The 14,790-nt window shown below is 42.3% G+C and overlaps 1 protein-coding gene across 1 annotated transcript; it reads right to left on the bottom strand.

Moving 5' to 3' along the window:
* Window positions 1–2,599: 2,599 nt before the first annotated feature.
* Window positions 2,600–13,818, bottom strand: PDCL3 (phosducin like 3). Its single transcript, XM_045005957.1, has 6 exons — window positions 13,682–13,818; window positions 10,045–10,162; window positions 7,649–7,739; window positions 6,659–6,802; window positions 5,458–5,666; window positions 2,600–3,166 (listed from the first exon to the last, which is right to left on the bottom strand). Exons 1-6 carry the CDS (start codon window positions 13,685–13,687, stop codon window positions 3,024–3,026), a joined length of 711 nt encoding a protein of 236 aa, XP_044861892.1. The 5' UTR covers window positions 13,688–13,818; the 3' UTR covers window positions 2,600–3,023.
* Between the last annotated feature and the right edge of the window lie 972 nt (window positions 13,819–14,790).

Genomic DNA, 14,790 nt, shown 5'->3' with positions numbered 1-14,790 from the left:
AGCTCATTATCCACATCCTACAGAGATTTAATTTCTGCTATGGCTCCGAGCTGGACAACGATTGGCAAGAAAGGGAACAAGTATGAGCTTACAAGAAGCAGTTCTCACACTTACCTCTATGCCAAGAAGCATAGAGAACACTTAAAATTGCACTCTACATGGGTCTCAACTCCATGACAAAGCAGCCCATCATTTTTTATTCTCACATCTGCCTCCTTCAATATTGCATCCTCTAATTTTTCTCCCAAAGCATCAATAAATTAAGCACCTTCCGGAAAAAGTACAAATCCAACTTTTCATCTTCATTCTTCCCACACCACTATTCTATATTTCAGTGACATCTACTAAAATGCAAAATAAGAAACACTCCCTCTGCCCCCCGGGCTGATAGTGTTGAAATGATGTGGGTTAGAGTAAATCATCAATGATGACATCGAATACACATAGGGGAAGTGCAGAAACTAGCACTTTGTGGCATTAAGGGAGGAGGAAGAAAGCCTGCTCTAGGTCCTCCTACCTTCACTTCATAGGGAGTAAAGACCAGAGGGGATTATGTAACAGTGGATCCTTTGCCCCATCCCTTCCTAGCGAGCCCCTGCTGAGCTTGGCACTGTTTACTGATGTATATTTAAGAACTGGAAAGGACCACCTTGAGCCAGAAATAAGTGCTCCTGTTTATTGGCTATATGTGTACGTAAGTTAAAGGAGATCAGAGTCTTTGTCAGACCTGGACTTGGAGCACAGCAATTTCTTGCTGCCAGTCCTGTGGTAAGTCCACACTACCCTTTAATACTTGGTTAGGCTTCAGACTTCCTTCACACTCTAGGCCTATTTTGTAGCAGGATTACACCACTGAGCAGTCTGGTCCCACTGACCAAGAGAGCGGTTTATTGTAAAAGATCAACGATTATTTCCTAATATAAAATGACACTGGGCCTCTGTTTTGTGGGTGCAAAGATTTAGGAACAATCAAATACATTATCTCTATTAAGTGGGTAGCAGTATCTCCTACAGCTGGGTTGAACTTTGTCAGATATGAATATAAGAATAACTGTTTCCTTTAAAGAGACATGGTAAGTGAGATAATACTTTATATTGGACCACCTTCAGTTGGTGAAAGAGACAAGCTTTTGAGCTCCCAACAGTTCTTCTTCAGGTGTGGAAAAGGTGTGTTTCCTTTAAAATCACATTCGGTTTAAAAGCCAATAGCAAGTTAAAGTGTTTTGTGCAAGGCTGAGGAAGTAACCAAGAATGTTTAATTTCTGGGTCTACTTTTTTAACTGCGTGGGATGGAGGAAAAAGGAGAATTGACTAGTTGAGTATAGGACACAAATTGGATAGTCTACAGGGGATGTTGTGTACACTGCTGTTTTATTACTTCAGATAGACATTTATAAAACCCTCCCACCCCACTTTTCAAATACGATGCACAATCAACATTTATACTTATGCATCAAAGCCTCTTCAATACACACTGGAAGAATTTCTCTCTAACATACAGATCATGTCTGTGCTGTAGTACAAGGTGTAAGAAGAATTGCTCCAGATATGCAAAGACAAAACAGTCAAGTACACAGACAGGTCTCAAATAGTCTGATACAAGGAGAAGTATTTCAGTGTTTAAGTTAACAGAAATTTGTTTGCATAGACAAGCTTAATCTACCACTGAGTTTTTATGTTCAATCAGATCACTCAATTGGGTGAAAACTGATAATGCTGGAATTTTAAACAGGTAAATCAGGAACTTCTAATCATCCTTTCATAATACAAGAAGGGGGCCATACCCCAACAATGCACAGGTAATATTGAGGCCAAGAGCAATTTTATATCTTTGTTCTTTATTTGTATTGCAGTAGCACCAAAAGATCAGAGTCCCCTTGAGTTAGACACTATTCATCCCCACAGGAAGACAGTCCCTGCACCAAGATCTTACAACCTAATATGTAATTTATTTAAAATAGCAGAACTAAAATGAGTTCCACTGATTCAGATAGAGGGTGTCAAGCTGAAGAAGCCAAGATGAAAGCTTCTGGAGGCTAATCTCAATGCAATGCAAAAAAAAAGGATTTATACTTATTAAATGCTAAATTCTATACTCCCACAGAATCCATCAGCGACATAACAAAAGGTCTTTGGGTCAGCTTGTTAGCATAGTCATGTGCAGCTTATTAGCATACACATGTAGCCAAATGAGAAGTGTAGGTGGACAGCAAGCCCAATCTGAAACAGCCATGCAGCTTTCTTAAGTTTCAAAATATCTATAATTAGGATGGCATTTTAACTTTTTCTTTCCTCCTCCACGGGCTTCCTATTTTAACAAGTAGTATTTGTAGCAGATGCTGGAATGCAAAGTTTTTACTTTAATATAAAAAAAAATGGCAACTCTTAACATCACTTCCATTGCGAATGAGAGGCACCAGTTTGGTAGCTATACTAATTTGATAAAGTTATAGCCTTAGTCAACTGAGTATTCTACAGGTCAGAGACTGTCCTTGAGGCAAGCTTGCCCCTCTCAATGCCCAGAATAGAGGTCATGATAAACAACAGGCTAACAAAAGGACTCTGAAGCCAGAACTTACTGCAGTGTTGCAATAAATGGTACATTGTAACTTAGATATATGTAATTTATTTACATGAATATAAGTTACTGAAAATCAATACAATATGTACCAGACCATTTGGTACTTAAACTTGTAAGCCTCTCTCTGTCACAAAGATTTACCAAAAGAAGAGGAAAAAGGATCACTCTTCCTACTATAACTATTTTTCAAAACGCGGGGTAAGATTTACTGTGTCTCCATTTATAAAAAAGTCTTTCAAACTGTTCTGGATTTTAAACAAAGTTGTAGTAGATAAAAAAGCTTGAAATTGCTAATAAAACTGCTATCTTGAAAATCTATTCTTCCATAATTCAGAGCCCTCAGTGGAAAGATTAAGGTGTCACAGCTGGGTTTCATCCAGTGTACTGGATATGAGCTTTGGCTGAAAATGTACTGTATCAATCTTACACGTTGGTATAGGAATTAATCATCTTCAGAGTTGCTGTCCCTCCTTGTTGGAACAGAGCTCCTGACTGAGGATATCAACTGGTCCTGGATCTGTTTCCTGGGGTTTTCCTCTAGATCTGTCTTGATGGCACCCGACTCTGAAATCTTCCACTCCAGTTCTACATGGAATTAAGAGAAAAGAGTGCCCCATGAGGTTGGAGGAACAGTGTATGCTTGTTCAGGCTCAGCCTTCTCTTTTCTGTAGCATACAAAACCTTTACTACATGAAGCATACAACATTTTACACACTGTGTTTGCAGACTGTCTTGTGAATTTTAAAGCATGTATGATACAGACTAATCAGTGGTGCACTCCAGCTGTTGAAAACACTGCGAGAGGATAAAAATTTCTTGAATTATATAATGACTGAGTAGTAGGAAGAGACAAAGAATAGATTACTTAACAGAAGGAAAAAATTGCAACAATTCCATTTGCACATCCGAATTAGATATTTTTACAGGGAAACTTTAAAAATACAATTCATCCACTACCCGCACCCCGTGTGCTGATTAGTTCCTTTACAAGAGAAGGATCTCCCTCCTGATAGCAGGCCTATTATTATATAGGCTCAAATTGGATTACTTCCTCAAAGTGGAGGAAAGTCAATACCACACATTCAGCAGAAGCCTCTCTCCTACTCCTGCTGGCAATTCAATCATTAAAATCTAATTCTGTTAGACAAAAAGGAAATGAATATAACCTCACATTCTCCTCAATCACAGATAAATCACATAGTTTCATAGACCATAAGAAAAAGAATTCAAAGAGTGCAGAGGTGAACCTTATGTGATGACTAACATGAGGCGGTATAACACTTATCCCCAGGAACCTGAAAATCAATTACTGTCAATGCCAATTACTTTAAATGAAGGGATGTGTGCTTTGGGGGTCCCTAAGCCTCTGACTGTCAGAAGCTGGGACTGGAAGACAGGGGATGGATCCCTTGATAAATTGCCCTGTTCTGTTCATTCCCTCTGAAGTCCTGGCACTGGCTAACGTTGAAAGACAGGATACTGGGCTAGATGGACCATTGGTCTGACCCAGTATGGCCATTCTTATGTTCTTAGAAATGGAGAACTGATAATAATAGAACCTTTAATTATTTCTCACTTTGATGTATAATTAGCCAATCTCTACATTTAGATGTAGTTGTTCCCAAAGCAATGCTCTCATTAGTGAATTTTCCACTGGAAAGCCAGGAACACTTACTGTCGAGTACTACACAGAGCATGTGAAAAGACCAGGGTTTTAGTTAAACCACGACTTTGATTAGTGAAAGTCTATTTGCATGCTATTGCGAAAGAGCTAAGTGATATAGTTAAATACAGCACTTGAAATGCCATTTATTGGTGGTGTACTTCTATGGCACCCTCAAATTTATTTAAAGGTAACTGGACAGAACCATTGGGAAATTTAACAATATAGTTTTAATTACAATAAAATCCCCTATTAAATCAGGCTAAAGGGTTTCATTCAGCTTCTAACATGCAGGAAGTATCATTTTACAGCTGACATCCTTCATCTTGACGCACCATTTAAGAAGAATTCTGTTCCCCTTCCCTCCACTTTCAAATAAATGCTTTTTCAGACAAGCTTGAAGAACAACATTCATAGGAATAAAACACTCAGTGCTGAAATACCTTGTCAGACCTCATGTACAGAGCATAATATATGCTTATCAAATATTTGCATCAAGTATGTTAAAAGGTTCAGCAACACTGGTGGCCTGTGCCCAGATTATTTGCCACAGGGGAATATGGGCTAAATTGAGCCCTGAACCCCAGAGAAAAAGTAGCGTCCTCACCCCCACAGGGCACCTTGTGGAGGTGCCCCGTGCCCCACTCTAGAATTATGTGAGACTACACCACTTCCTCTCAGAGCTCAGATTCAGACTCTGCTTCAGAGAGATGAGAGAGACCCCAGCTATGCCAGAGATGCAGTGGCGGGGACAAGGAGGGGGCAGAGGGGAGATACAGCAGTGCATCTTCAAGCTCCCAGCCCCAATGGTGCTAGGGAAAACCTTGCCTCTTGGGAGTTAGGGGCACAGTGACTTAGAAACAGAGTCCGTGGGTCAGGAAGGTAAGAGAGAAGAACTCTAAGAACACACAACCAAGCAGCACAGGTTATAAAGCAAGTGGAGAATGGTCAGGGAATACAAACAAGTTTGGAGGGAAGAAATGACAGAAAGTGTGTATATATTTTACTGCTTAAAATATACTCTTGAATCAGAAGATGTACATGAGAAATGTAAATAATCATGTGACCTTTCTATTATACTCTTTTCCTCCTGTCACCACTTCCCAGCCCCTGTATTCTGAGAGTCAGTGCAAGCATAACATAGGGAACATTAATTAAACTGGTTACTGACATTCTGCTTTTCCTTTACAAGATACTAGATGCAGCTGCTTACCGTCTCTTGTCAGGTTCATGCCACCAAACACCAGGGGCCCAACAAACTGGGCCTTGATATCTCCTTCAAAGTACATAAAAATTGTAGGTAGGTTCCGGTCAGGATAGTTGGGTATGCAGGTTGTAGAAATGGCTTTGATGAATTTGACGTCTGGGAACTTCCTGGCAAGTCCACTCAAATGCTGATTTATTAAGGTACAGAGGGGAATTCTGTTAAAAGAAAACAGATAAAAAGAAGAGCTAAGAGACAGAATATCAAGAGTAGTCCCTTCCACACGGAAAGTTAGAAATACCAACCTATTGAACAGTACTTATGAAAATACAAATGTATAAAACAATGTATAGATATTACTACAGTGCCCATCACTCCAGTATACATGTAAGATTAGAGTCATTTGTTACAGTAGTTGAACTAAGATTTCCCACTTTATTATAGAACAAAGTTAGTTTACAAGATGCCATTTCTGTGACTAGTGCATGCTAAAAAAGTAGACACAAGATGGAGAGAAATAACAGCTTTTTAAAGAAAAGAATCAAACTTCTATTTGTATTGTTAAAAAGACGAAGCAAAATCTTGTGTGCTGTGAAGAGTTGATTAATTTAAATTACACCAAAGACAACGAACAAGCAAGTTTTTAGAATCATTTCTATAACACACACATTTATTTCCAAAGTAGTGACAATTTCCTTGAAAAGCTATTTTGTAATGTCAATAAGATTGAGTACCTTGCTCACTCAAATTTTGTGCAGCAAGAGAAGATGGGCCACATAGAACTCCATTGGGTAGGGAAGGAAGCTGGTGATCTCGAGTGCATAAGCCTCAAGTGCTTTTATACAGAAAAGGATTAAGTCTGCCCCCAGAAGCTCTCTGTAGCGAAGTTTCAGTAGACTTTGGTCGTAAGCGATAAGCATAAAGAATACGGTTTTCCTTCATTTTAACTGATAGAATTCTGGAATTAATTCTTTAATGTCCATAACACAGTTATTCATTTGTCTAAAGGTATTAGCATTGTTCACTAATAGCAGCTCCCATTGGCCTGGAGCAGTGAACTGCGGCCAGTGGGAGCCGCAATCGGCCGGACCTGCGGATGGGGCAGGTAAATAAACCGGTCTGGCCCGCCAGGGGCTTTCCCTACACAAGTTTGAGAAACACTGACTAATAGCATCTGAAAATTCTAAGTGTTTAAAAACACCTTACTCACCCTTGTTTGTAAAGATGCAGGATTACCCATATACCCTTGCCAGCTTTGGTAACTTCTTGAACATAATCCTGTCCTGAAATCTCCAGAATTTCCCCAAATTTGTTCTTTATTTGAGTTGCTTTCCATTCTGCTATCCTTTGCTGTCTACACAACAAGGAGGGGAAAGATGGAAGAAGAGAAATCAAATAGTATTGAGAACAGATACACTTGTATAACAGCAATGATTAGACAATCAACATCACAGGTTTTGAAGCCTAGTCTGCAGAGATGAATTATAAAGGTCTCTAAGCACCAGGGTAGTGAAGGAGAGTTTGCATAGTTTTGCATTTAAATATAAGAGCAGTCTAAAACTGATTAATGTTTGTATCATAGTGGAATAAAGTCACAATATTCAACTTCAGACATTGTGCATAAAAATATATTTAGTCCCTGAGATAGAGGTAAATACTTAAAAATACTTAGGGACGAGCTCTCCACTATCCTGCACCTTGAGCAGTCATTTATATCTATACAAAATAATACTAAGTCAGAATGACAGAGTTTTTTTACTCCCACACTAAATCGATATAAATGACTGCTCAAGGAAAAACACGGTAGAGGTTTAGACCATAATCTCTCTGCCTCAGTTTCATTAAGGCCAAAATGTTTAAAAGTCTCCAATAAGTTAGGTGCTGAACCCAAGATCTGATTTGCATAGGCTCTTTGCACCCATTGACTTCAACTTAGGTTATGTGTTAAGAGTATCTATGAAAAACTGAACCCTAAATAGGCTACCCAAGATGTAGATCCAAGTGGCTTAGTTAAGGATACTAAGAAGTCTTTCAGAGCAGGGTACAAACCCCAGGTGTTCCAGCTCCCTGTCTTGGGCCTTATTAAGCACATCCTTCCTCCCCTTCTCTTCAGGAAAATGGAAATCCAATTGCATTGTATTAGCGTGTAAGGAGGTAACCAACATAGCTTCATTTAGACAGTTCTGTAAGCTGCTTTCACCTGTACATTTTGATAGCTTGCTCATCTTCCTCATTAAACTCATCTTCATTTTCTTCTAGCTCCTCCAAAGTCATGTCTTCATATGTTTTCACTGCAGTGGGAGAAATATAGGATTAGCAATATTCCACTAGAGAAGGAAGAGTAATCTGTGCAAGTTTGTAACCCCACATCATGCATTTTTCCTCTTGAGAAAATGCATGTTATTTTCTGCTGTTTTTCTAAGCTATTGAACAAGATAACACAGTAAGACCACTTACAATGATCGGAGAAGGGAGTTGAGAAACCCTCAAATTCAGCACTTTGAGCTGGAAAAGGGATGGTAGAACTTTATCTGCACTCCACTCCACAGATTTACTATTTTAAATATCTGAGATGCAACTGCAAATACTTGATCATAAAGTTACTAAAAGCGGCAAAGAGTCCTGTGGCACCTTATAGACTAACAGACGTATTGGAGCATGAGCTTTCGTGGGTGAATACCCACTTCGTCGTTCAGAATAATAAGTCCAGAGAAGTAGACTGCATCATGGCCACCCAAATAGCCTTAAGAGAACCTGCTTCAATATAGAAACAAACCCCCCTCCAACTGCACTCCCCTTGTTGTAGCCTACCACCCTGTACTGGAACCCATATCATCAAACTAGATGACCTCCTGAGGTCTCTTCCAACCCTAATCTTCTATGATTCTATGAACTACACCATACTCGATGGGGACCCCATCCTGAAAGAAATCTTTCCTGACTTTCCTGTTCTGGCCTTCAAACAACCCCCTTGCCTCTCCAAGCTCATCATCAGAAGCAAGCTCCCCACATACAAGGACACACCAACTCAAAACGGCACTAAACCCTGCCAAAACAGATGCAAAACCTGCAGACATATCTCCACTGCTACAATGACCATCACTCACCAAAGCACATCTTTCAAGATCCAGGGATCCTACACATGCCTATCACACTATGTGGTGTACCTCATCCAGGCCACTAAATGCCCCAATAGCAACTATGTGGGTGAAACCAGATAATCACTATGCTCTCAAATGAACTCACATAGGAAAATGATAAAAGACAAAAACACCCTATCACCTGTGGGTTGGCAGTTTCCACAAAGCGATCGCTCTATAACTGACCTATCCATACTTATCCTTAAAGGAAACCTGCACAACACTTTCAAAAGATGAGCCTGGGAGCTTAAATTAGTGTCTAGGAAAGTTATGAAAAATCATGGACTGAACATAGACACTGGATTTATGACTTATTACAACAATCTGTAACCCACTAATCCCCTCTTTTTGTCCATGACTGCAGGGGCATTAATGGGCCACTCTGCCTTGAATGGTCCCTTAGTATAAATGCTAACTTCTTAGGCTAAACAATCTGTTCCACCTGTTCAGAGTATCTTTCCCAGACCTGAAGAAGAGCTGTGTGTGTCTGGAAAGTTTCTCTCTCTCACTAACAGAAGTTGGTCCAAAAAAAGACATCACCTCAGCCACCTTGTCTCTCTAATAACCTGGGACCAACATGGCTACAACTATATTACATACAACAATGTTAGATATCAAATTTAGCCATCTGAAATGGAAATTCCACAACATGACGAAAAAGGAAGCAAAACTTAACAGCGATATCTACTTTCTGAACAAATGCAAGAAACAAAACAGTGGTTATGGGTCTATTACAGGAGTGGGTAGGCAAGATTCTCTGGCCTGCAATATGCAGGTCAGTCTAGATGATCATGCCTTCTGGCCTTAAAGTCAAGTTTTCAAGTGATACCTCACAAGGCATATTTTGTACAAAGATTATTACAATATCGTGTAGGGGGTGAATTCATATATGCACACACAAACCAATTAACTATTTTTCGCTAGATAATAAATCCAATTTTAAGGATAAAGTAAGAAAAATGCTGCTTGAGAATTTACTAGAGTCAAAATCCAATGATTTAGTCTTGTTACAAATGGACTAGTAAATAAATAGGAAAAAACATGTATGACTTGTTGATTTCAGAATATTTACTTTGTATATTTTGACATTTGATGTTCATAATTTATTTTTTAACGGTTCATAAAGCTTTAACTTTAATGACAGTAGAAATTGAGATTCTATCACAAAATAATTGTCTGACTCCCCCATCCCCGCAATAGCCATAAAAGAAATCTAAAAATTGCTTTAAAACAATTGATAATATCTGCCAAAGTTGTAAAAAAAAAAATGAATTCTGCCAATTTTGCTATGTTGTAACAAGGGAAACATGTCATATGAGTCCTACTCTTGGTATTCCCTAAGTTACGAGAGAAAAGGTTGTTTTTTATTTGGACATTTTAAAGTGATTGGACACGCTAATACAGAAGCAGCTCAGGATTTTAGCTTTCTGCTGCCTCTTATTGCCTGCTCACTCACCAACAGACTTCTGCTCCTGCTCCTCCACTGCCTCCTCTGGCTCTTTTATCTTTTCCTTGGAAGGGAGGATGCCTTTCTTACGCAAAATGTCATTCCACTCTGTATCTGCATTGGGATCCTAAAACAGAACAAAACGGAGGATGTGTATGTTTTAAACTGAAGGAACACTTCTATCACTTCCACAACTGAGCCCCCGTCAATTTTGCCTTTTTTTTTTTTTTGGAGGGGGAGGATGTGCGGGAGGGGAGGGGGGGAGGGAATTAGATTCCACCCCAGAAACATACGACATTACTGGAGTAGTGGTTTTATTGTGCATGCAACAGAAAACACACACAGATTCTCCTGCTGATGGGATTTCTGTTCAGGCTTGAACAGAGGATATAGTGCCCTGCAAAGAAGCTGGTGCCTTGTTCCACCCCTTTCCATCCTACCTCAAAACCCTACAGCAGGGCTTCTGCAGGTCCTCAAAAAAAGAGAATGCTGTAGCCAGAGGTGAAAGTAAGCTGGTCCTGTCTGGTCCGGCGTACCGGCAAGAGCCAGTACGCCGTGCCAGACCACACCAGCTTCTGCGGCTGGGATTGAAAGGGCTCTAGGCTCCCCGCAGCGGTGGGGAGCTCCGAGCCCTTTAAATCCCGCCCGCAGCTTCGGCGGCTGGGCTAGGGCCGGGATTTAAAGGGCTTGGAGCTCCCTGCAGCCGCGGGAGCCCCGAGCCCTTTAAATCCCAGCTGGAGCTGCGGTGGGGATTTACATGACCCGGAGTTCCACGGCGGCCAGAACCCCAGGCCCTTTAATTTGCCCGTGAGCCCTGGGGGCTCCCAGCCACCTCTGCAGCTGGGAGCCCTGGATTGATTTAAAGGCCCTGGGGCTCCCAGCCACAGCCGGTGCCCCAGGGCCTTTAAATCTTGAGAGGCCACGCCTCTTCCGGTCAAGGCCACACACCCCTCAGGACTCCGGCAGTACTGTAAGTCCTGTAAATTACCTTCACCCCTGGCTGTAGCAGAGTTTGTAACTCCGTTACTTGGGGAAAGGAGAGATGATCTGGGTGGGAGGGCAGGGAAAGAGGAATCTATTGGATTTCTGGGAACTGGGCGGGCAGAAGACCACCCAATGCTAAAGGATCTCCCCCTCCCCCCCCCCATAGCCTAAGGGGAGGATCTACAGGACCTCAAGGTGTCTATCTGTACCAGGAATTTGCTTTTGCTTATAAAACACAGCTAGCTAGAAAAAGAGAAAAGAAAATTTCTCCAATCAGAAAATGTTCACCAACTGTGCAAATGGCAATCCCCCAATAATCACTTCTGCTTTTTCAACCCAAAGAAGTTTCACCGGTTTAACTTAAAATAGATTTAAAACCCAATTTTGTTAAAATTGCACCAGTTTGTGAAAACACACTTACCGGTATTTGGGTTTAGCTCAAATCACGACAGAATCAAGTTTAGCTAAATCTACATAAGCATCTTGAACCAAAACAGGGTTTTGTACTGGTTTAAACAAACACACCTTTATATAAAATGCATATGTAGACAAGGACTAATTTAAGGTCAAGAATATACTAGGTTTGGGATTCCAGCAAAACAGAAGCAGTAGGTACTTTTGTCATTTATCTTCCAGATGGGAACTTTAAAAAAAAAAAAATCTGTTCTTGCAATGTTTTATTGTTTATTGGCAACATTTAGATGCAGTGCCTAACTTTTCCAACAGTTTGTTTTACTATCTTAACAGAAAGATATCAAAGTAAGTTGTAAAAAAAACAAAAATTGTTTTTAATACATACATACATACAGCCACCACCAACCACAAACAAAGTGATTTTGTATCCCTTTCAGGATAAGACAAAGGAATGCTGAACAGAGGTCAGACCCATAACACATACTATACATCTTGGAATTATAAAATTGTGGAAGTCATGGGAGTTGATTTAGGTTTTCTTTATTTTGAGATTTATAGATGTCTGCTCCCCACATGTACTTGAACAAGTGCTGTGTAATTAAGGAAATGAACTGGGACTGAGGACATATAGGTTCAATTAGTGGCTCTGCCATAGACTCCTTGTTCCTTAGTTCAAGTCTATAAAATGGGGCTAATGATTCCTTACTTTGTTAATACAGGGAGTCACTCAGATACTTGCATGTTTCGCATCATGTCAGTATCAGTATAGATTAGTTGGGTGACTAATGCAAGACGTACTTTTATAAACTCTCCAGGCAATATAGCTTTGGAAGATCAAGATGGGCTCTATCATTCCGGCTCACAGACCAATAGCACTATAATTTCCTATTGAAGGGTCAAATTTTGTAGGTGCATAAGTGCCACTGAAGGCAGAAACTGGGTAGCAAAATTGTATTATTGGTGGTGATGCACAAGCCAGAAACAATCCAAGTAGGCTTCCAGAGCCAAGTATTTGTAAGTCTGTCACCTAGAGAAACAAACCAACTTCTTTTTTCCATGTAAGCCAAACACATTTCATCTGAGCTTTAAGACAATAAATAACCAACTCTACAATGCTACCCAGCCACTCATAGTTCAGACTAAGACCACACTTTACATAAACATTCACCTTTCTGACAAGACTTTGTGGCAGACAATGCTCTACAGGACATCAAAATAAAGACAAAGCATGTTGTCAGTGGGTGTCAAGTCACTGTTTACACATTAATAACTTCTAAGGCTGTATAGTGCATGAGCACAGACAGCATTGTGTCTGCCCCCCCCCCCTTATTTTAAAACACTCAGAACAAATATCATAGGACTGTTGGGAGTAAGACCACTGGTAACTCAATACAATTAGGCTTTATTTTGAAGCAGTATTGGAATTTTTCACTTGTAATAAATATGACTGTGATCAGGTGAGCTCAGGGCCTGGTAGAATTGTCCCCACACCCTTCCCTCTTCTCCCTCCCTCTTCAGCCCAGAGCGTGGGAAGTGTGTTTTGATAGAGTTGAAGTTTCCTGTACTGTTGCCGTAGCTGTGGCTGTGGGGGTCCCAGGATATGAGAGACAAGGGGGGTGACGTCATCTATTTGGTTGCACTTCTGTTGGCGAAAGAGACACGCCTGGGAGCCACTCAGTGCTGTTCTTCGGGGCTGCTCCAAAGCCTGTCTCTCCCCAACAGACGTCCCCGCACCCACCCTGTCCCTTGAAGCCTCCTGTCCTGGCGCTTTGGTGGCTCGTGTGGGAGCCCAGCCCCAGTGCTGCAGGGCCCCCCCGGGGGCTATTCGCAATGCAAGACGCGCGCCCAAAGCAGGCGGAAGGGGATCGCGGCGGAGGCTTTTCCCCCTTGCAAGGAGCATCCTCCCTGCAACGTTGTAACCCGAGACCCAGGCAGGGCAAAGCGAGCCCGCAGCGCGCTCCTTATGTGGCTGTGGCCGGCTGGCTGGCGCTACCCCGCCGCCCCAAGCCCCGCAGCGCGGCTAGCGGAGCGGCTCCTCCTTGCAGCCCCGGCCACCGCACAGCGGCGCCGAGCGGAGCAGGCCCCTTACGGGCCGCGCTGCAGCTGGGGCCCGGAGACGCCGATCCCCGCCGGGGGCAGCCGGCTCCAGCCCGCAGCGCGGGGGCTTTGCGAGCCCTTCCCCCGGCCGGCGAGGCGGGGACGCCGCCTGCCCCCCGGGAACCGCCCCCCGGCGCTTGCGGCTCCTCACCTGCATTTTGCCCCCGACACCGCAGCAGCGGCAGCAGCGCCTCTCTGGGGCCGGCCACAGGGCAAGTTCCCCCGGCTACGCGCAGCCCCCACGTGCCGCTCCCCCGCCTGCCAGGCCCGGGAGCAGGAACTGTGTAACGCGGCGGGAGCGGCGGCTTCCGGGGTAGCCTTGTAAGGACAGACTGGGGCTGTAGGGACACCCGGGACCATCCCCCACTTCGCATTCGCACCCTGGGGGGCTGGCGGAGAGGGGGCGCCGGCCGTGGGGAGCGGGGATCCAGCCCTAATCAGGGATTTCATAACGTCCCTTTTCAGAGTGGGAGCCGTGTTAGTCTGTATCAGCAAAAACAAGGGGGAGTCCTGGTACCTTAGAGACTAACATTTATTTGAGTGTACGCTTTCCTGGGCTACAGCCCACTTCATCAGGTTTTAGCCTAAGAAACCTTATGCCCAAATAAATTTATTAGTCTCTAAGGTGCTACAAGTACTCCTCGGTCTAGTTTCCCTTGTAATGCTAATGTTATGTGTGAAGTGGTCTCACACAGCAGAGCTCAGGGCTCTTCTCACAGGCCTGGATGAAGTGGCTTCTGCTAGAGAATGCCAACCATATCCTGGCTCTGAGACAGTAACCCTCTCCAGGTATTTGACCGATTACAATCAGAGTGCGATGGAGTGGAGATCCTAGGCTGTCAGTATTCAAATGGCCTTTGAATTTATCAAAATCTCAATTCAAAAAGTATTGGAGACAACCTGGGGGAATTATCTGCTAGCCCTCCCCTTCACAGATAAAGAGGAATTGATCACAGAACTAAGAATTACTGTTTGTTTAGGTGCAAGTGATCATTTGAGTACATTTGTTATGTGCAAACAGAATCCAGTCCAAACCAGTAACTTCACTTGCTTTTAAAAGGGCTTGTTTTGCAAAATCAGAAACAATTAGGCGCTGAATCAGCTGGGGGAAAGTTTTCACGTTTCTGTTTAACTGACTAGTTGAGAATTTCTTAATAACAGTAGACCAGGCTGGCTTAGAAGGGAAGTGAAAGCAACTATAAAAGATTTATATAAAAATAAATGAAGAATGAATGTAAAGTAGAAGGTAGGAAGTGTAGA

Source organism: Mauremys mutica, chromosome 1, assembly GCF_020497125.1.
Source record: "Mauremys mutica isolate MM-2020 ecotype Southern chromosome 1, ASM2049712v1, whole genome shotgun sequence".
In the NCBI taxonomy this organism is placed as follows: domain Eukaryota; kingdom Metazoa; phylum Chordata; order Testudines; family Geoemydidae; genus Mauremys; species Mauremys mutica.
Note: the sequence above shows the minus strand (reverse complement) of the source record. Positions and strands in the feature narration are given on the sequence as shown.